The sequence below is a fragment of the Garra rufa genome, chromosome 24, assembly GCF_049309525.1.
Source record: "Garra rufa chromosome 24, GarRuf1.0, whole genome shotgun sequence".
NCBI lineage: Eukaryota > Metazoa > Chordata > Actinopteri > Cypriniformes > Cyprinidae > Garra > Garra rufa.
The window spans coordinates 33067220-33090510 of NC_133384.1; the positions used below are offsets into that span (position 1 = coordinate 33067220).

Genomic DNA, 23291 nt, shown 5'->3' on the forward strand with positions numbered 1-23291 from the left:
CGGGTCGTATCTTCAGGTTTATCTGTGGAATGCATCTTCTGTCTTTCTTTTTCTATTGTTGTTTGAGGGTGTGTGCTTTGTCAGGGCTGGATGTCCCTCGTCACATCTCAGATTGCCTTCAAGATTTTCCCATGGTACATTTGGAATTGATTCTTTAATTTTCTCACTAATGACTGTTGGATTAGTATGTGACATACAGATTTTCCAGTTTTCAGTCTGAAACAAATGTTCCAATGGACTTATTTCATACACTTTTAAAAATAAAGGTGCTTTAAAAGGTTCTTCACAGCGATGCCATAGAAGAACCATTTTTGGTTCCAGGAAGAACCATTCAGTCAAAGGTTCTTTAAAGAACCATTTCTTTCTTGCTTTTTATAATCTGAAGAACCTTCTTTAGCCACAAAAAACTTTTTGTGTAACAGAAAGGTTCTTCAGATTTTAAAGGTTCTTAATTGAACCATTTAGACAAAAAAAAAAAAAGGTTCTTCTATGGCATCGTGAAGCACCTTAATTTTTAAGAGTGCAAAAAAGTTGTAATTTAAAAATAAAAGTCATTTATAGGCCTAGAAAATTATTTATAAATTAAGACTAACAATAGTTAATATAGGTAGTTAACATACATAACAATAGTTGGACGTATACCTCATTATAGTTAAATACATCCAAATGTGCCATAATACAAAAAAAAATGTCTTTCTACATCTGTTATGCTCTTTTAGCTCTATAAAGTGCACTTTCTAAGTTGTATAAAGTATAATAAAGTATATAAATGATCTAAAAAAAATAAAAAAAATAAACTTGGTTTTGTAAGTTGGTTTAATGTAATTCAGGTTGAAACAACTTGTACTTGTTTATTATTTACTTTTCAAGTTATATAAAGTATAATAAAGTATATGCAATGAATATACATTTTTAGAGTTACATAAAAATCAACTTGATTTTTAAAAAAAGTTGGCTTATTTTAAGTTAAAACATCTTGTATTTATTTATTTATTTATTTATTATTTACTTTTTTAAGTTGTATACAAATGTTCCAATGGACTTCTTACAAAAAAGTTGTAATTTTCGTAAATAAGCTGTCGTTTATACTCTCTTAAAAATAAAGGTGCTTTGAAAGGTTCTTCAAAGCGATGCCATAGAAGAACCATTGAGTCAAAGGTTCTTTAAAGAACCATTTCTTTCCTGCCTTTTATAATCTGAAGAACCTTCTTTAGCCACAAAGAACCTTTTGTGTAACAGAAAGGTTCTTCAGATGTTAAAGGTTCTTTATTGAACCATTTAGGCAAAAAATGTTCTTCTATGGCATCGTGAAGCACCTTAATTTTTAAGAGTGTAGGCCTAGAAAATTATTTATAAATTAAGACTAAATTAAATAAAACTTAAATATTTAGGAACTGTATATATTATAATATAGATAGTTGACATACATAACAATAGTTGGACGTTGAAATATTTATTGACTATGTATAATATTACCTCATTATAGTTTATAGTTAAATACATCCAAATGTGCCATAATACAAAAAAAGTCTTTCTACATCTGTTATGCACTTTTAGTGCTTAATTTATTGCTTAATTTTCATTTAATAATTAGTTATTTACAGTTATTCGTTTAGCTGACCCTATATAGTGCACTTTCTAAGTTGTGTAAAGTATATTAAAGTATAGAAAATTGTAAAAGATTATAAAACTTGATTATATTAGCTTGATTTTGTAAGTTGGTTTAATGTCATTTAGGTTGAAACAACTTGTTTGTTTATTATCTGTTTATTATATTTACTTTTTAAGTTATATAAAGTATAATAAAGTATATACAGTGTATATACATTTTTAGAGTTACATAAAAATCAACTTGGTATATTTTAAGTTGAAACATCTTGTATTTATTATTTATTTATTATTTACATTTTAAGTTGTATAAGTATATACAATTTATATACATTTTTAAAGTTATAAAATTCAACTTATTTTTTTTAAGTTGGTTTGATGTAATTTAAGTAATGTAATTTAAACAACTTGTATTTTATTCCTTTATTTATTATTATTATTTTAAGTTATATAAAGTATAATAAATTGTATAAAATGTATATACAATTTTAGAGTAAAATTCATATAGATTTTTAGAAAAGTTGGTTTATTGTAATTTAAGTTGTAACAACTTATTTATTATTTTGTTATTTATTTATTTACTTTTTAAATTATATAAAGTATATAAAATCTATGTACATTTCTAAAGTTATATAAATTCAACTTAATTTTTTAAATTTGGTTTAATGTAATTTAAGTTAAAACAACTTGTATTTATTTATTTATTTTATTTGTTTAATGAAGTATATAAATGTTTTAAGTTATATTAAATTCAAGTAGATTTTAAAAAAAGTTGGTTTAATGTAATTTAAGTTGTAACAACATTTATCTATTTAATATTTACTTTTTAGGTTATATGAAGTGTAATCAAGTATATAAAATGTATATCTAATTTTAAAGTTATAACATCCAACTTATTTTTTTAAAGTTGGTTTATGTTGAAACAACTTAATTTATTTACTGTATTTAATCATTTGTTTATTATTTACTTTTTAAGTTATATAAAGCATAAAGTATACACAATTTTTAAAGTTGGTTTAATGTAATTTATCAATTTATTATTAATTTATTTATGATTTACTTTTTAAGTTATATAAAGTAATAATGTAAAATTTATATAAACTTTTAAGTTTGCTTAATGTCATTTAAGTTGAAACAACTTATATTTATTTATTTTATTATTAAGTAATTTATTAATTTATTATTTATTTATTTTTGATTTACTTTTTAAGTTATATAAAGTAATAATGTAAAATTTATATAAACTTTTAAGTTGGTTTAATGTCATTTAAGTTGAAACAACTTATATTTATTCATTTTATTATTAATTAATTGATTATTTACTTTTTAAGTCATTTAAAGCATAACAAAGTATATAATGTATATACATTTTTAAAGAGTTACATAAAATTCAACTTGTTTTTTTAAGTTGGTTTATTGTAATTTAAGTTGAAACTATTTGTATTTATTTAGTATTTTTTTTTATTATTTACTTTTTACCTTATATAAAGTATAATAAAGTATATAAAATGTATATAAAATTTTAAAAAGTTATATAAAATTCAGCTTGATTTTTTTTTTCCAAAGTTGGTAAGTTTAAGTTGAAAACTTGTACAACGTATTATTATTTTTTTTAAGTAATATATTTATATATTTTATTTTTTTCAAGTAAATAAAGCATTTTTAGCGATATATGTATAGTGCAAGGTTTAACCCCATAAAGTGATTTTTCTTTTCTAGATATTCTTTGTTCTTCGAATGTAGGTCTGTGACATTGTATTCTTTACGCCTATTTTATCTCCTATTTATTATTTATTTAAAGAAACCCTTAACCCTAAGTATGAGCAACAGTATTAACAGTGATTATTGCCTTAACAAACACCACTAACAAGTTCAACAATATGCAACTCAGAAAGCCAGTGCTTTTCGATTTAGTAACTAAAAGGCAAGTGTCATATGTGGGAAGCATGGGTGGGAGTTGCGTGTGGATTGAGAGTTCAGTGGCAGCACTTTAGAAGACTGATTCCAAGCCTTTTCCAGAGGACAGAGGTTGAAATTAATGCAGTGCTGGATAGGCAGATCCTCAGATAGTGCTTTCGAGGCCCCCTAGGAATTACGATATGTGCAGGAGGATAGAATTAATGGCAGGTCATTGAGTTCTTGTTTTTTAGCTTCCCACCTTTGCCCTTCTCACTTATTTTCTTCTCTAGCATCCATGTGAAACGTGAGTTTGAATGATGAGCGTGTTGTACAAGGTACTGGATCATAGATCTTGAGGTTTTTGGCTTTGCTTTGGTGGCCCTCAGCCATCTGTAAAGACTTTTGTAAGATTCTGTTCATTTTTTTAAGGCTCTGTTGACATGTGAATAAGGTGAAAACACAGGCTGCCTTATTTTTGTAACACCTGTTTAGTGCGTAATTCCACTTTGACAGCATGGCGGCAGCCTGTCAGGAGGCGTCATTCAGGTCCCATAATTTGTGTAATTGTGGACTGAGAGTTTTCCAAGAGTTTTGTGTGCGTTTAGCTCGAGAAGAAAGTAGCTATAAGATTAATTGTTATATTTATTGGCTTCCAGGCAGACGGGTAGTGAAGGTCGAACACATAAAAGTGTTTTTCTTGAAAGATTTCCATATTATGTCAAGGTTTTTGACGTCATACAGTATTGCACTTCTAATGTTCATTTTATAGTCCAACTTTGAGACATTAAGGAAGATCTTTATGAGGCAGACCTTGACCTAGAGGCTGCAGGTTTTCAGATAGTATTTGACCTTGAGCCTTGATGCTCATGTGGATGTTGCAGGTTCGAATCTGCATGTATTATACCACTATTTGTCATGTTTCACTGTCTCTCTCTCCAGAATAATTTGAACTACACTTTTTTTATACTTTCACTTTGTGGTTATTTTAATTTCAATTTTTTGTGTTCTTGTGCATTTTGTCATTTTAAAAATAATTTTATTTAGCTTTTAAATTATTTTTATTTTTTTCTTATTTTTCCCATTTCAATTTAATATTTTATATATTGCATAAGTAAAAATAAATAAACAAATAGATGTCTTAAAGAGTTCTTTTTTATTGTATATGATGTTCCTTATTAAATAATATTTATATGCAATTGTTTTTGCTATATTATAGTGTTTACTGTTATTTTTATATTTCCAATTTCCATTTTTAGTTTAAAGTTTTGTATTTTTCCCATATTTTTCTTGTTTAATTATTTATTTTCAGATTTAGCTTTAGTCATTGTAGTACTTTAGCTTTTTTTAAGTTGGTTGCCAAGTCAGTATTTGTATTTCTATTATTTTATTGTCTTATTTAATTTTTTATATTTTTATATTAATTTTTCCATTAAAAAAAAAAAAAAAAAATATATATATATATATATATATATATATATATATATATATATATATATATATATATATATATATATATGTATGTCTTAGTGTTCTTTCATTGCATATGATGTTCCTGAATAAGTAATATTTATATACTGTTCATGTACTATATTATAGTGTTTATTGATATTTTGAACTGGCTTATTTTATTTAAGTTGGTTGCCAAGTCAGCATTTCTATTATTTTATGTTCTGTTTTTATTGTTTAATATTAGGTTTATTTTTATTTTAGATTTATTTTTAGGTATTTTAATACTTAAACTAATTTAATTGAATGTGGTTGCCAAGCATTTCTATTTCTATTATTTTCTTTTCTTTCTATTCATTTTTCATTTAATATTATATTTAATATATTGCATAAATTATTTTTTTATTGCATATGATGTTGCTTATTAATTAATATTTATATGCTTTTTATTTACTTTATTATAGAGTTTGATATTTTTAACTAGCTTTTATTTTTATATATTCAGTTGTCATTTTTAATTTTAGTCTAAATTTTTTCTATACTTTTGTCATTTTAATTTTTATAATATAAATTGTTTTGCTTTTAATTTATTTGTATTTGTAACAAATAAATAAGTTTTTTATGTAATATTTATATTTCTCATTTCAGCTTGATTTTAATTCAAATTATTTTTTAATAGTTTTATGTAGCAATAACAACACTGCTGTGAATAAAAGCATATCAAATGACTTAAATATAAAACTCTCTTCTCCTTTTTAGTCACCAGCCGAGATTTCAGACTACTCTTACGACGATAACGATGAAGATCCAGAAGAAAGCAGAGCAGACTCCTTCCCTTCTGGACGCAGCTGAGACCAGCAGGCAGTCAGTCAGCGAGTGGGTCCGATCCGCTCAGGCCATTCTTCAGACACCTCAGAAACAAACCCCCAAGAGCATCAAGACCCCAGAGGACTCTAGTAAAAAGAGGAGGAGGTTTGAAAGGTATGATCTATGACGCTTGGATCTTAATCTTCATTTCAGTGCAACCCTGTGCAAGATGAACTCAATTTATGAGTTCAGTGACTGGCTTTATGATTAGGATTTATCATCTTAACTGACAGTAATCCTTCACACTGTTATTTATTCTTACTGTTTAGTTTTTTTTTTCACAGTTTGACGTCAGGTTCACTCAAAGTTTCATATCAGTGTAAACACACAGAATACAAAAGGGTTCAAAGTCTAGGTGAAGGTTTAATAATACATCCACACCCTTACCGTAAAAAACCTGGTCAGCTTGGTTTTTGATTGGCTATCAAGGAGCGGCTTCCTTTGCTCATTTTTTTGTCAACTTATTTAATTTACCAAAGTATTTCCTCCTATGCTTGCAAGAACCAGAATAAGGCTCTTTTGTCAGATATTACTCAGCAGATGCTTTCTACTCACCATCAAAGAGCCCAGCCCATGGTGTTTTTACCATAAATGAGTCGTTTGTCAGATTTTGTGAATGGGAGAGGCAAACGTGTCGAGTTTGTTCCCTCACGGGGGAGCTGTGTCTCTTTTTGGCTCTTGTTCGTCCACCGCTCCTCCTGCTGACCCTCAGTCCCTTCTGCAGGCAAGCGCAGGAGAAGTTGCCCCCTTGCCTATGTGTCTGTTGATGTGGCTTTTTATTATGCTTTTATATGACTACACACATAACGTAAAAACTACCACACACTCGTAAAAAACAAACCCAGATATGTGCATCATAAACATAAATAAAGCAAATAACAGTTAATAAGTGCAAGTGGACTAAAGCGGCTCTAATAATGCGAAGAATGTACTGTAACAAGCCAGTACAAGCCAGTAACAAATTTAAGCTTATTGAATTTAGGTTTTATTGAATAAAAAAAGTTTAGCTAATTATGGGTTCGTTTTCGGTGTGCAGTGACTATAGATTATAGTGAATAGTTATTTGATTCTATGATATTGATTCTATGGAATGGATTCAGTGACATTGGTTCTAATTGATTGTCTATGGCTTAAATCTTGTTGATTCAAACAGATTCATTCTATGCTTAATTCTATAGGATGGTTTTTAATTTATTCTTTACCACTGATTTCATGAGATTGAATCTAATTGATTCTCTTTGACTGATTCTATGTGATTTATTCTTATTGAGGCCATGGGACTGATTCTCTCATTTATTCTGGGGGATTTAGTCAAATTGAATCCATTGGATTCATTCTTTAAGATTCAGTTTAGCTGATTCTGTACAAAGGACTCTGCATGATTGATCCCATGTAATTGATTATATGTGATTCATTCTTTGTGGTTTTATGTGATTTCTTGGGATTGAATGCATATATAAATATTCTGTGGGCTTGATTTCTTGTAACTGAATCTATTGGTTAGATTCTTTGTAACTGATTCAGGAATCAGGATTTTTTTTAAATCATTTTAAATCAGTCACAGATTTTTTTGAATTTTGACTGACTCTGTATGATTGATTTAGCAGGTTTGATTCTGATTGTGATCATGTGTGATTTTTTTGGAATGTCAAATTATTGATTCTATATGAGTGATCATGTGGGACTGATTCCATATGACTGATTCAACTGATTCTCTATGATTGATTCCATGCAACTGACTGTCCTTGATTCTGTGCAGTTGATTCAAATTGATTCTCTTCATGAAACTGATTCTAGTTGATTCTCTCTCTCATTCTATGTGATTAATTCTGTCGGATTCAGTCAGATTCATTATTTAATACAGTGATTGACTCCATGGAACTGACTTTCTGTCCTTGATTCTGTGCAGTTGATTCAAATTGATTCTCTTCATGAAACTGATTCCATGAGACTGATTCTAGTTGATTCTCTCTCTCATTCTATATGATTGATTCTGTCTGATTCAGTCAGATTCATTATTTGATACAGTGACTGATTCCATGGAACTGACTTTCAGTTTTTGATTCTGTGCAGTTGATTCAAATTGATTCTCTTCATGAAACTGATTCTGTGAGACTGATTCTAGTTGATTCTCTCTCTCATTCTATATGATTGATTCTGTCTGATTCAGTCAGATTCATTATTTGATACAGTGACTGATTCCATGGAACTGACTTTCTGTCCTTGATTCTGTGCAGTTGATTCAAATTGTTTCTCTTCATGAAACTGATTCCATGAGACTGATTCTAGTTGATTCTCTCTCTCATTCTATATGATTGATTCTGTCTGATTCAGTCAGATTCATTATTTGATACAGTGACTACGTTTACATGGACACCAGTAATCTAATTAATGACCTTATTCTGAATAAGACAATAATATGATTAAGCTGTTTACATGAGTTGCTTTTAGAATATTCCTTTCATGTTCCCGTTTTACATGTTATAGTGCATAGATCGATTAATGACACACATCATTAGGTCCACACGCGACGCTATCAGTTCATCTTTGTTATAAACTTTTGGATGTTTGGGTTTTAATTTTACAAAAGCTTGAAGTGGCTCTGGACATATGCAACATTTTTTAGAATGTGTGAGTTAAAATTTGCCGTGGTCGCATTTGTGCGAGTGCGTGCTGTGCTGCTCCAAAGCGTCTGCTCCATACAGCGAGCGTTTCAGAGCCAGTCAGTTTTTAGGAGAAAAAAAAACACACGCAAGCACAGTCACCGAAAGCCAGTTTAGTGTTACTTTTTTTGTTTGTTTTCATTTTGAAAACCCTGTTATCTTTGCCGTTTACCTCACATTACGCTTTGGAGGCTTTCTTTTATTAATTATTTTGATTGAGTCCATGCCTCGTCTTATTAGTTTTTGTTAATAAATGCTATATAAGTTTTAATTTATTTTTGTAGTGCTGTTTAATTAAAAATAACAAATCCATCTTTTAAGAATTTGTTTTAATCTTAAAATTGATAGGTGTAGCCTTATATATGCAAGCAAAACCAAGATCATGAATTCGAAAGTAAAAGTAAAAAGCATCCTAAGACATTCCAATAGCGGAAATCCCGTTCACAAATTTAAAATAAATACTTACAAATAATACTAATGAAAAAGGGGGTTGAATATTAAAAACGTTTCCATAAAACTAAAAATTATGATAACAAACTAGGCTATTTATCAGCAATGAGCATTGATTAAGCCCATGTTGTAGCAAAAAATAAATAAATAAAAATGAAACCAAAGCGCGACCAACTGAGAGCGTTACTATGCCGCGTTCCAGACAACCCGTTACCCGTGTTTTTCCAAACTTCTACCCGTGAAAGTGCACTGGAACGGCACTCAAACCCGTGAATTCCCACCCGTGAACTCGTACTAGATCGACGATGTACTCCCAGTCCCGAGTTCTGACGTGACATAGCCCGAGAAATAACAATAAAGCCTCTAGGGGTACGGTTTTTAGTGGCACACGGTGGAAAAATAGAGTTTAGGACAATATAACGTTGCAATCAAATTATTAATACTATAAAAATAATAAATGCTTGGCGTGACTTGCCTGGAACGCTACAAATTCCTGAGTCGTGGTTTGAACACGTGATTTACGAGCTCAAAAACCTGCCTGGAACGCAGCATTAGTGTGTATCCTGTCACAAAATGTGGCGAAAAGTCCTACACAAGGGGAATAGTCTGATTAAGGTGTGTACATGTCTTCCATAATGCGGCTAAAATAGGAATACTCCACCTGTCTTAATTCGATTTGTGTTTACTCAGATTATGACTTTAGTCGGATTAAATTAATCAAAAATATCAGTTTACATGGTTGCTTCTTAATCAGAGTATTGACTTAATCGCGTTAAAATCGGAATATTGTTGTCCATGTAAACGTACTCAGTGACTGATTCCATGGAACTGACTTTCAGTTTTTGATTCTGTGCAGTTGATTCAAATTGATTCTCTTCATGAAACTGATTCTGTGAGACTGATTCTAGTTGATTCTCTCTCTCATTCTATGTCAGGGTTCCCCAAATCTTACCCTGGAGGTCCAATGCGCTGCAGAGTTTAGCTCCAACCCTGATCACACTCACCTACCTGTTATTCTCTAATGATCCTGAAGACCTTGATTAGCATGCTCAGGTGTGTTTGATTAGGGTAAGAGCTAAACTCTGCAGGAAAATGGATCTCAAGGTCCAGATTTGATTATCCCTGTTCTATGTGATTGATTCTGTCTGATTTCAATCAGATTCATAATTTGATACAGTGTCTGATTCCATGGAACTGACTTTATGTCTTTTGATTCAGTCAGATTCATTATTTAATTCTATAGAAAGTAATATTCTCATTTTTTCTTTATCATTGATTTTTTTGGGGGGATTGATTCCATGAAACTGACTCTGTTTTTGATTCTGTGCAGTTGATTCAAATTGATTCTCTTCACGAAACTGATTCATTGAGACTGATTCTAGTTGATTCTCTCTCTTATTCTTTGATTTATTCTGTCTGATTCAGTCAGATTCATTATTTTTGATACAGTGATTGATTCCACGGAACTCTTTTTTTGAATCTGTCCAGTTGATTCAAATAGATTCTCTTCATGAAACTGATTTAATGAGATCGATTCTAGTTTAGTCTCATTCTGTGTGATTGCTTCTAGCTGATTCAGTCAGATTCATTATTTAATTCTACAGAAAGTAATATTCTCATTTTTTCTTTATCATTGATTTTTTTTGGGATTGATTCCATGAAACTGTGCAGTTGATTCAAATTGATTCTCTTGATGATACTGATTCCGTGAGACTGATTCTAGATGATTCTCGCTCTCATTCTATGTGATTGATTTTGTCTGATTCAGTCATATTCAATATTTGATACGGTTATTGATTCCATGGAACTGACTCTCTGACTGACTGATTCTGGTTGATTCTCTCTCTCATTCTATTTGGCTAATTTTGATTCACTGATTGAATCTGATTCAGTAAGATTACTTATTTAATTCTATATTGGAAATTATTCTCATTTATTCTTTATTGCTTTTATGTCATTGCTTCATTGTGATTATTGGGTAACTGAATTAATAGGTTTGACTCTGATTCAGATTGTGTGTTTGATTCTATATGGTTGATTCTGTGTGAATGATTCAATAAGTTTATTCTGATTGTGATCATGTGTGGTTCTGAATGTCTGACTGTGTGTTTGATATTTAATATGATTTAATTTTGAATTAATATATTTGATTCTAAGTGATTCGCTTTAGAATGGTTCTTTCAGTTGATTCTGTTGGACTGAATCCGTGTGATCTCTCTTTATAGAGGAGGTCTTGCTGAAAGGCTGAACCGACTCCACAGCAGGCAAAGATCAGCCATCAGCTTCTGGAGACATCAGTGCAACTCAACTACATCAGCTGGTACGACACATTCAATCTAAATCATGTCTGTTTATGTGAAGACTCAATTACGGCCTGAATGTCAGATCATTAGTGGTTAGTTCTCTCTTCCTGACCACTAATGAAAATATTATCAGAAGTGCATTCACAATTAAAAACTGACGTCTTTTTATTCAAATACTGCCAATGTCAGATCTTGCCCAAGGAATGCGCCAGGAAACAATTTAACCACCAGCCCGCAGTTTTTATATTTCCATAACTGCTTGTCATGCTTCATGAAATGTGTCGAATATTCCAGCGATGAGATCTCGCTGTGTACAGTTGGAGGAGTAGGAGGCTGTGAAAGCACGATTGTTTCAGGTGATTCAGGTGACAATAGGACGTAATTGTCTCACAGCTAAAGCGACAGGAAACCACAGACACAAACACACTGCAGACACAGTCACACACCTTACGCTTTCATTTTCCATGGTATAACGGATTTCTTTTTAAACAGTGCCCTACTAGGGGGCTTCAGCGTGTGTAGGTATGTTTGTGTGGAGGTTTAAAGAAGCTAATGTTTCAGTTGACGGTGGAAATTCAAGAGAAAACGTAAAGTGATATGAAGAAATTAAATTTGTGTGATGCACTGACGAACAAAGCAGGTTTGTTATTATTATTATTATTATTATTGGGTAAACAAAATCTTAATTACTTAAAACAAAATAAAGATTAACTGAAATAAAATATAAGATTAAAAAAAAAAAATATTTCAGATTCTGTAGTTGCAAAGCCAAAATGTCTCATTTTTGAAGTACTAAAATAACTAACACTAAATAAACTAAAGCTTAAAACTATATAGACATCAGTTTAAATAAATGAATTAATTCATAAATAATAATAATAATAATAATAATAAAAGTGACAAAAGCACAACAAAATTATAATAAAAACTAAAAATTATTTTTTTTTTAACGGAAACTAATGGTTTATTAATGATTCTGAAATAATGCAGTTGAAAAGTTTTAAATAAATATGATCATATTTAAAATATTAGTTATATTGGTTTAAAAATATTTTAGTTTTCATTGTCTGTCTTTCCACATCTGATTCATTGCATTCTTGTGCTCTGAATTAGTTCTCAAGCAACTTTTTTAGTTTTCATTCACGATTGCATGTGGAAAAATGATTTAGGATGACTGGACATGCTTTATAGACGGCTTTGCAACTGGCATAATTCCTTAGAAAATTCCACAGCCTAAAGAACGCATCTCCCACTCACTTCTCGCTCGTTGCAAGATTTATTTCTGTCTGTTTTTTATGCGCAACTTATTAGGTGTTCTCATGGCTGGTAAATCAGATGTCAGTGTGTGCATTTAACAGCTTGTTCCTTTCTTTTTCATAGTCATGCATAGCTGTTTAGTAGCGTTTCCTTCCAAAAAAAACAAAAAAAAAAAGCAAGTGTTCCTTGTGTTTTTGTTTTGCATGCGATTGCATGGAGTAAGCGTAGCCTTTTTCTCTCACTGCTTTAAATTTTTCGCCAAAATTTCCATTACACATCACTCTGCTCTGAAGTTTTGGCCGTGCTCGCCATGATTTCAGCTGAGTCAATTGTGTTCATGTGTCCAATCGAGGGGGCCAACTATTCCTTGAACAGTCAGCATGGGAATATATCCCGGCAGAGTGCTGGATTTTGTTTCATTTCCTCAGAACTGACTGAAATGAAAAACTTGAAGCAGCGCCAGGGTTGAGTTTTCACTGCATAACCCAAAATATCCTGCTGCTGTTATTCATTTACTGGGCCTGTATTGTATCTGTGCTGTTTTGCAAAAGACTTTGAGAATAAAACCGTCTTTCAGAGCTGGTCATTTGATCGAATTTAAAGCTTATTTCCAGGCTAGTTGTCTATGCTACTTTATTAAAAGTTGTTCAGTAAATCATATTTAAAATTAAGCTTGATTCAGAACATTTGTTCCTAATGTAAGCTGAGAGCTAGTATTAGGAATAGACAATAGTTCACCCCAAAATGAAAATTCTGTCATTAATTCCTTACCCTCACGTCGTTCCAAACCCGTAAAACCTTCATCTTCAGAGCACAAATTAAGATATTTTTGATGAAATCCAATAGCTTTCTGACCCTGCATAGACAGCAATGTAACTGAAATGTTCCCAGGCCCACAAACGTAGTAAGGACAATCGTTAAAATAGTCCATGTATGTGATCTCGGATTTCATCAGAAATATCTTAATTTGTGTTCTGAAGATGAACGAAGGTCTTACAGGTTTGGAACGGCTTGAGGGTGAGTAATTAATGACAGAATTTTCTGTCATTAAGAGAAACTTTTTCCTTGAAATTGTATGTATAGATTGTTTCATATGTGTGTGTGTGTGTATATATACAGTGCTCTCCACTTATATTGGCACCCTTGGTGCCTGAGCAAAGGTGGCTGTGAAAATATATCTGCATTGTTTATCCTTTGGCTCTTTCATTCAAAAAATTCACAAAATTCTAACCTTTCATTGAAGTAAAACAATGGAAACTGGGGGGAAATCTCATTATGAAATGTTTTTCTCTAGTTCAGGTTGGCCACAATTATTGGCACCCAATTATTTCAACATCCTTTTCCCAAAATAACAGCTCTCTAACAATGTCTAATGAGTTTGGAGAACACCTGACCAGAGATCAAAGACCATTCCTTCATACAGAATCTCTCCAGATCCTTCAGATTCCCAGCTTCATGTTGGTGCTTCTTCTCTTCAGTTTCTACAGGGTTCAGTTCAGGGAACTGGGATGGCCATGGCACAAGCTTCATTCTGTGCTCAGTGACACATTTCTGTGTTGATTTTGATGTTTGTTTTGGATCATTCACCTGATGGAAGATCCAACCACAGCCCAAATAAGATTTCTAACAGAGGCAGTCAGGTTAAGATTTTTTATCCATTGGTATTTTACTATGGTTCAGGATCATTAGAGAATTTAACTATGATGCCATGTATCAGAATAAGATGTCCAGGACCTCCGGCAGAAAAATAGCCCCACAACATTAAAGACCCAGCAGTATTTTTTAACCGTGGGCATACTTTTTATCCCTGTTTGCACCAAACTCATCTAATGGGTTAGTTGCCAAAAAGCTCATTTTTTTAGTTTCTCCAGCTGTGATCCTTGGAGAGTCTTTGGCCCATCAAAGTCTCCTCCTCACTGTGTATTAGGATGGTATAGACACATGTCCTCTTCCAGGCAGATTTGTAACGTCTTTAGTTGATTGGAACGTCTTAATTATAACCCTGTTGGAAATGGGGATTTTCAATGCGTTAGCTCTTTTCTTACAACCACTCTCTATTTTGTGAAGCTCAACAAGCTTGTTCTGCACATCAGCACTACATTCTTTGGTTTTACTCCTTTTGATGGATGGTTAACAGAATTTGGCATTGTGTTCCTCATATTTATAATCCTGTGGAACAGAAAGTCATGGCTGGACAATTTTATACTCCTAGCCACCCTGGTGTGCTAAAATTGTAATATTAATGGGAATGGAAATATAGAGGTTACTGCTTTTTTAATTTCTAGGGGTGCCAATAATTGTGGCAATCGTGAACTAGAGAAAAACATTTATTTCATAATGAGATTTCCCCCCCCAGTTTCCATTGTTTTACTTCAATGAAAGGTTCGAATTTTGTGAATTTTTCGAATTAAAGATCTAAAGGATAAACAATGCAGGGTGCCAATATTAGTGGAGGGCACTGTATATGAGTCAAAGATGTAAAAGGGTTTAAGCATAAAAACAACAAGTGTAATACTGCTTTAAATTGTTGCGTTTTCCAAAAAAAAATAAAAAATCTGTTTCATTTCATTTTATTGCATTTTTGTTTTTGTTTTTCTGAGCAAAAAATAAATATCATACATTTTTCCCTAATTTACAGAAGACACCCACTAAAATGTCCTACAGTGTAACAGTTTTGTCCGGCATGTTTACAACAAAAATCAATTTATTACATATTAAAAGAAAATTACTCTCACCCTAAATACTAATTACTTGTAATTCTACATTTGTAAAATTTGCCACTATCCTAGATTTTGCCAATTTGTCAGTAAGAATTTTTTGCTCATTTAAAACATAATAAAATTTAATATGCTCCCTTATTCATTTATATTATATTTTAATATGCACAAGTCAGAATAAGCATGTTGTTTGAATTTTTACATAAATATTGTATTACACTGAATGACAGTGTAACATTAATTCAACCAGACTTTGACATTTTATTCTCCATAAACTGATTTGAAACCTTAAAAGTAGACACTGTACTTGCATTTAATGTGCTTTCTATGGGCAATATTATTATTATTTGTTTTTTGACCCAAGCTGACAGGCCAGACGTCCTGATGCTGAGGATTCTGGGAGTTCAGGAAGAATGTGGCATGCAGGCTGCTGTGTGTCACAGGCTGCTGGAGGGAGAAACGTGTGTGGCTCTTTTCAGCAAGGACACGGCTGCCCAGTTACAGCCTGCACCCGGAGACATTGTCTACATCTACCCACCATGGTAAGACTCCTTTCTGTAGAGTCGCTTTACTGTAAAAAAATCACAAATAGAGTTATTTTTATTATCTCTAATGATACAGTGCTTTTTTTCGTTCAAACAATCTTTGGCAATTTCTTGACTACAGACATAATACCCTTGATTTTGACAATCCTTTAAAAACATTTATTTTTAAAAGTATTTTACGTCATTAATAGTGCTGGCTCACGTTTGAACAAATCTGTAACCCTCACTATTATAATTTGCTTGTATTACGGGCATTTGTGATGCCTCTAACTGTGTGGATTGCTGAGGAAAGGAGTATAGTTTACATTTACTTGTGATTGGACTACATTTACAGAATATTTCAGAATACCCTAGCAACTACTCACAACCACTTGCAAGTTCTAGTTAAATAAGATTAGTTTTTATAATTACTCAGATTTCAATAAATATGGTTTTATTAAACCTATAAAGTCTACTGTATCGCCTACTGTAAGGCTTAGTTCACCCAAAAATGAAAATTCTGTCATTAATCAATCACCCTCATGTCGTTCCAAACCCGTAGGACCTTTGGTTATCTTCAGAACACAAATTAAGTTATTTTTGATTAAACCCAAAAGCTTTCTGGTCCTGCATAGACACCAACACAACTGACACATTTAGCCCAGAAACATAGTAAGGACAATCGGTAAAATAGTCCTATGACACCGTAATATTCTGGTAAAAGCTACAAGAATAGCTTTTCAAGAAAACTAAAATCACAAATTTATTCAACAATTCTGCAAAAAACTATTCAACAAAAATACATTGTGGGACTCTTGATAATGGAATAAATCTGTGATTTTTGTTTTCTATGTACACACAAAGTATTTTCATAGCTTTGTAAAACTATGGATGAACCACTGATGTCACATGGACTATTTCAACAATGTCCTTATTATGTTTCTGGGCCTGGGAACATTAATTATAATATTTTTGATGAAATCCAGGGGCTTTCTGACCCTGCATAGACACCAACGCAACTGACACGTTCAAGATCCAGAAAGGTGGTAAGTACATTGTTAAAGTAGTCCTTGTGACATCAGTGATTCAACCTTAATTTTTTGAAGCTACGAGAATACTTTTTGTGCTAAGAAAACAAAAAATAACTTTATTCAACAATTTGACTTTATTCAACAAGTCTTCGATGCGTGATCACAAGAGTACCACAATGCATGTTTACAAGCAGAAGAAAAAGCACGCTGTACATAAAACTAAAAACTAAACTAAAATATTTTGTGCCTAGCAAGAATATACAGATGATGAACTAAGAGAGATGAGCGTTTTACTCTGCAGCACCACATGCATTTTGAAAAATTGTTGAATAAAGTTGTTATTTTTGTTTTCTTTGCACACAAACTATTCTTGTAGATTTATAACATTACATTTGAACCACTGATGTGACTATTTTACTATTTTATTTGACTATTTTAATGATCCTTACTACCTTTCTGGGCCTTGAATGTGTCACAAAGCTCTCAGGTTTTATTAAAAATATCTTAATTTGTGTTTTTACAGGTTTGGAACGACATGAGAGTAATTAATGACAGAATTAAATTTTTGGCTGAACTAAACTAACCCTTTAAAAGCTTAAATCTGATCGTTTTTATTTTAAAAAGTAACACTTTATAGTATAATTCTTACTAGACTAAAGCAGCTTAGGTTGACGTGCTTATCCACATATTTCCATTTTTTAATGGAAAAGTTAAAAAATGATGCATCAGGCTTTAGTGCAGTGTTATATTTGTCCATCATCATTGTATTGCATTGCATTATATGTTTTGCCCCCCACAATAAAAACCGCAGAGGTTTGGTCATAAAACTAAGCATTTAAATATAATCTTACCAAAACATTATTTAGAGATACAGACTGACAACTAATATTTAAATCCATTTTATGTAAGTAGTCTGGTATACGGTTGTTTAAAATTATAACCTATGAGAATTTCATTTTTCTTTTTGGCCATATAAACATCAGCAACTACACCAAATTGCATGTTTTTGCTCATTTTGTGGCTATGAACAAAATTGAACTTTTTTTCCCTTGAGTATGAGCTCTATATCCTCTTCTATCATACTATATGAGCCATAAAACCCTGTTGCATTAAATATGATACTCAACAAAAGCATATACTGTATGTAATTTTTTTGTCTAAAAATGCCCTATTGTTTCACATATTATTTCATGTTTATATTCTAGTAATATTAGATTTTTGGTGACACTGTACAGGTCTGTACGCTTACTTGTTTTTTTAAGAGCACTTAAACGTACCGCTGTGTTTGAATGGAGATGCGCATCAGTTGTGACTTGTTTCAGACCATTTTTGACGAGGAAATAGAGCAAAATCAGGCAATAGTGTTATAGTCAGACAATGTAAGTCACTTATTATTAACTTATTGTTTATTTAACTGTTGTATTGAATCAATATCTCATTTACAAACTCCCTTAAAATCATTAAAAGCTGTCTCTCTTCTTAGTTCATCGTGATCTACTAAGTTCTATTATAATCAACGAAGCTGCACAATGAATATTTTATTTACTCTCTACATTTTGTTTTATGAAAGGATTTGTCCCTTTATGAAAAGATATGTCTGTGATACATTACTTAACATTGAAAAAACACGTAGAAACCTTTGAAGCTCCCCTCAGCGCAAACACAAATATGATAAGTGGGTCAGTTGCACTGGTGCTCCTTAATATTTTTTCATTGTCACACGCATTAGTTTTCTGATGCAAATGTGACTGAAATGGTTGCACTGCAGAGCCCTGCTGTATAATAAGGTTCATTAGTTAACTACATAAGAACTTAGAATCAACATTTACTAATGCATTATTAAAATCACAAGTTGTTTGTTAACATTAGTTAATGCACCATGAACTACCATGAACAAACAATGAGCGAAATTTTGAAAAGTTTTAATAGGTTTGAACAGTTTAAAAAAGTTAATGAAGTTTTAAAAGTTTTAAAAGTTTAAGTTTTGGGTTTTCAGTCTGAAATAGGTTGAAGTTTAAAGTAGTTTTAAAAGTTTAATGTTTGATAGATAGATAGATAGATAGATAGATAGATAGATAGATAGATTTTTTTAGCATGATTAGCAATTTACTATCATGTTGCTACCATGATTACCAAGTTGCTAGCATGGTTCTAGCATGATTAGCAAGTACCTAGCATGTTTCTAGCATGATTAACAAGTTGCTAGCATGTTTTTAGCATGATTAGCATGTTGCTAGCACGTTTCTAGCATGACTAACAAGTTGTTAGAATGTGTCTAGCATGATTAGCATGTTGTTAACATGATTCTAACATGATTCACAAGTTGTTAACATGTTCCTAGCATGATTAGCAAGTTGTTAGCATGATTTTAACATGATTAGTAAGTTGCTAGCACATTTTTAACATGATTAGCAAGTTGCTAGCACGTTTTTAACATGATTAGCAAGTTGCTAGCATGTTTTTAACATGATTAGTAAGTTGCTAGCATGATTACCAAGTTGCTAGCATGGTTCTAGCATGATTAGCAAGTACCTAGCATGTTTCTAGCATTATTAGCAAGTTGCTAGCATGTTTTTAGCATTATTAGCATGTTGCTAGCACGTTTCTAGCATGACTAACAAGTTGTTAGCATGTGTCTAGCATGATTAGCATGTTGTTAACATGATTCTAACATGATTCACAAGTTGTTAACATGTTCCTAGCATGATTAGCAAGTTGTTAGCATGATTTTAACATGATTATCAAGTTGCTAGCACATTTTTAACATGATTAGCAAGTTGCTAGCACGTTTTTAACATGATTAGTAAGTTGCTAGCATGATTAGCAAGTTGCTAGCATGGTTATAACATGATTAGCATGCTGCTAGCATGATCAGCATGTTGCTATCATGTTTTTAACATAATTAACAAGTTGCTAGTATGTTTCTATCATGATTAGCAAGTTGTTAGCATGATTAGAATGCTGCTAGCATGATCAGCATGTTGCTATCATGTTTTTAACATAATTAACAAGTTGCTAGTATGTTTCTATCATGATTAGCAAGTTGCTAGTATGTTTCTATCATGATTAGCAAGTTGTTAGCATGTTTCTAGCATGATTCACAAGTTGTTAGCATGTTCCTAGCATGTTTATAGTATTATTAGCAAGTTGCTAGCATGATTAGCATGTCGCTAGCATGTTTCTAACATAATTAACAAGTTGATAGTATGTTTCTATCATGATTACCATGTTTCAGCATGATTCGCAAGTTGTTACAATGTTCATAGCATGATTAACCAGTTGCTAGCATGATTGTAGCATGACTAGCAAGTTGCTAGCATGATTACCTAGTTGTTAGCATATTTTTAGCATGATTAGCAAGTTAAAAATGTGTTAGCAAATTGGTAATCATGCTAGCATCATGCTAGCAACTTGGTAATCATGCTAGCATGATGCTAGCATGATTACCAATTTGCTAACACATTTTTAGCATGATTAGCAAGTTGTTAACGTGATGCTCTCATGATTACTAAGTTGCTAGCATGTTTATAGCCTGGTTAGCAAGTTGTTAGCATGATTACCAAGTTGCTAGCACATTTTTAGCAAGTTGCTAGCATGATTCTAGCATGATTACCAAGTTGCTAGCATGATTATAGCATGATTAGCAAGTTGCTAGCATGATTACCGTGTTGCTAGCATGATTAACATGTCATTAGCATGTTTATAGCACGTTTTAGCATGATTACCAAGTTGTTAGCAAGTTACTATCAATTTGCTAGCATTAGTAGCAAGTTACTAGCATGATTCTAGCATGATTAACATGTCATTAGCATGACTTGGAGGTTAATAGCATGATTAGCAACCAGGTTGTTTACAAATATTTATTGTTTTATGTATATCATGTAATTTGTGAAATATTTGAAGTTTTGACCTTTTTGGCGCAAAAAACTTCATTGCTACTGAATTTTCTAGATGGCTGGTCTGCCCTACAAAGCAAAAAAGGCAGTAACTGCATTTTTGGTCAAAAATGAGTTATTATCATTTTCATGACATTCAAGGCATCCTTTGTTATGTGACAAAATATCTTATCTCAAATGTGTGTGATTTCGCGGCATCCTCACGGGACGGTTTTAACATTGGATAACAGGCTGGTTGACAGGATAACTTTAAAGTCATTTTTCTCAGTTCTGCTCTCGGCGTAGTTACTGCCTTTTTGCTTTGTAGGGCAGTGGTGTTGCACAGCATTGACACACATCTCTCTGTATCTTGTGTGGTAGTTTGTGGTGAATCAGTGGCCGTTTCTCAATACCAAGTACGCAAAGTTTGGACTTGCGTCCTTCGTAGTTCGGACTTGGAAGTTTGACTTGGGAGTACTCCTGAGGACGTGAGGATGCAAGTCCTGTAATTCTGCAAATTGGAACAGCAGTGTACTTGACAACGTCAGTCAGCTCGCCTTTTCTACTCCGGTTATCTTCACTGCTTCACTGTATAGATTTACAATAAGACGAAATATGATATCAACCACCTCTGCCTCTTTTCGTTTTCATTTAAACATATTAAAGGTCCACTGAAGTGCCTTGAAACACGCAGCGTTATTCTATGTGGTGACGTACTTTTAACTGAAACAAAAACACATCGCCCAGCCCCGCCCACTTATTTTGAATAGCCAATAGCGTTCCATTTATATCTGCTCGGGCCAGAGCCATTGAGCTCGTAAAGCCGCATTTGGAAGCTTATGACAGCCACAGACTAATAAATTACCCCACAGATTCAATATGAAACTCTTGCTAAAACAAAATAGTGATCATAATCATGCTGAGGCTGTGTAGTTTAATACATGCCGATCGCACATATGAGCGCATATGATCTTCTCCGGGTTATTGCGTCTCTGTGTAGGGGGCGGGACACTACGGACTCTAGAGAGCATTTGATTGGACAGAACGTTTGATGAGAAACCAAAGTGCACGATGATATCAACAAAATCATTTATTCATATTGGCGGAAGTGACGAGACTGTAAGTTTTGAATGCCCATATCACACTAGCTTATAGGTAATCTTAAGGCTAGTATATTCATACTAAAAGCCAAAAAAACTTTAATTTTGATTTCAGGGGGACTTTAATAGCTGCAAAAACGTAGTTCAGGGAATGTACAACATTACAGTGAAACAAAATATTTAATATCAAACAGCATTGCCTCTTCCGTTTCATTTAACGTTAAACATATTAAAAGCGACAAAAATGTGGTTCATGCAACGGGTTACAAAACAATAATTACAATAGAAGGAAGTGATATCAAACACCACTGCCTCTTTGTTTTCTTCAAAATATAAACCACAACTCTCTTTTCGTACCCATTTTAAAAATAATAAAACATATTAATATGTGATTTAAGCTGTATGTGCACTGTGTATAATATATCTTTATTCTGTGTATAATAAAATGAAACATGACAAGCACAACTCTGCCTTTTTTGTTAAATGTTAGTTTTAATGAACAATATTAGCCATTATAAAAGTATAAGTATAAAGTATAAGAGACTTATGTAATCGGAAATAAAGACAAAAGCAGACAATTCGGTCAAATGCATGCTAAAAAGTCAGCGTTGAATTACGATGGATAAATAATTCATGAAGCATAACTTTGTCCTCAGTCAAAATGATATGACCTGGAATAAATAACAGATTCACGAGACCTAAAATTAGCTGTTAGATTTACCCAAAACGAACTATACCTCTTGTTTAACCACTACAGAGACATCGGGACCAGCGGCAAACGTCAGAAGGACTAGCCGTGGTGAGGCTCTCTCTGCGGGATACATGACCACTGAGCACCCGGTGTTCGCCTGGAACTCGCATCTCCGAAATCGGCGAAACAAATTTTCAAATAGGCGCTGTCTTTGTAAATAAACCGCAGATTTGAGTTTTAAACATCTACATTCTCGCCTGAAATACTCTTTCATGACACAATAACAGTAATATTTTGAAAATTATGCGGGTATTCTCCTCCGCCATTAACGCTCGCTGATTGGTGCGAAATGCATTCTGGGATACATGGCTGCCTCAAGTTCGCACAAGTCTCCTCTTGATGCATCCTTGATAAAAGGGGCGGAGCAAGAACACATCCGGGGATTTGAACTGTACTTGCTAGATGTGAACTTTGAATTGGAACAGTACTTGGGCGACAAATGATGACGTTTCACAAGTCCACAAGAAGGCATATTGAGAAACGGATACTGTTCCAGCAGTAAGCCGCAGGTTGGCAGGATCAGCCTTGCCGTGTGCAGCCGTGTGTTTTGCACAGAGCTGATAAGGGCGAGAGGCCTGCGGGGCTGAAGGTGAGAGGGACAGACGAGCCAGTCTCCATCTGTGTGGGAGGACCGCAGATCCGCGGATCAGTCCAAAACGGAGAGGCCAGGACTCGCCGGAAGCCAAGGCCCCTCCCCTCTCGCTCTCCCCCCCGTATCGCCCCCATGTAGCGTAGCTCCCACGTCATTCCTCAGCTCCAGGGAATGGCCTGCATACCTCTTCCTGGCAGCTCTGAGCTCA

At 32.9% G+C, this 23291-nt stretch overlaps 1 protein-coding gene across 1 annotated transcript in view; it reads left to right on the top strand.

Annotated features, from left to right (window-relative positions):
- spidr (scaffold protein involved in DNA repair) overlaps positions 1–23291 on the top strand; it is an 80795-nt gene that overhangs the window by 4786 nt on the left and 52718 nt on the right. The window contains exons 2-4 of the mRNA XM_073830881.1: positions 5713–5934; positions 11159–11253; positions 15575–15752. Coding sequence (XP_073686982.1) covers positions 5753–5934; positions 11159–11253; positions 15575–15752 — 455 coding nt within the window. The 5' untranslated portion in view covers positions 5713–5752. The remainder of the gene's footprint in view (positions 1–5712; positions 5935–11158; positions 11254–15574; positions 15753–23291) is intronic.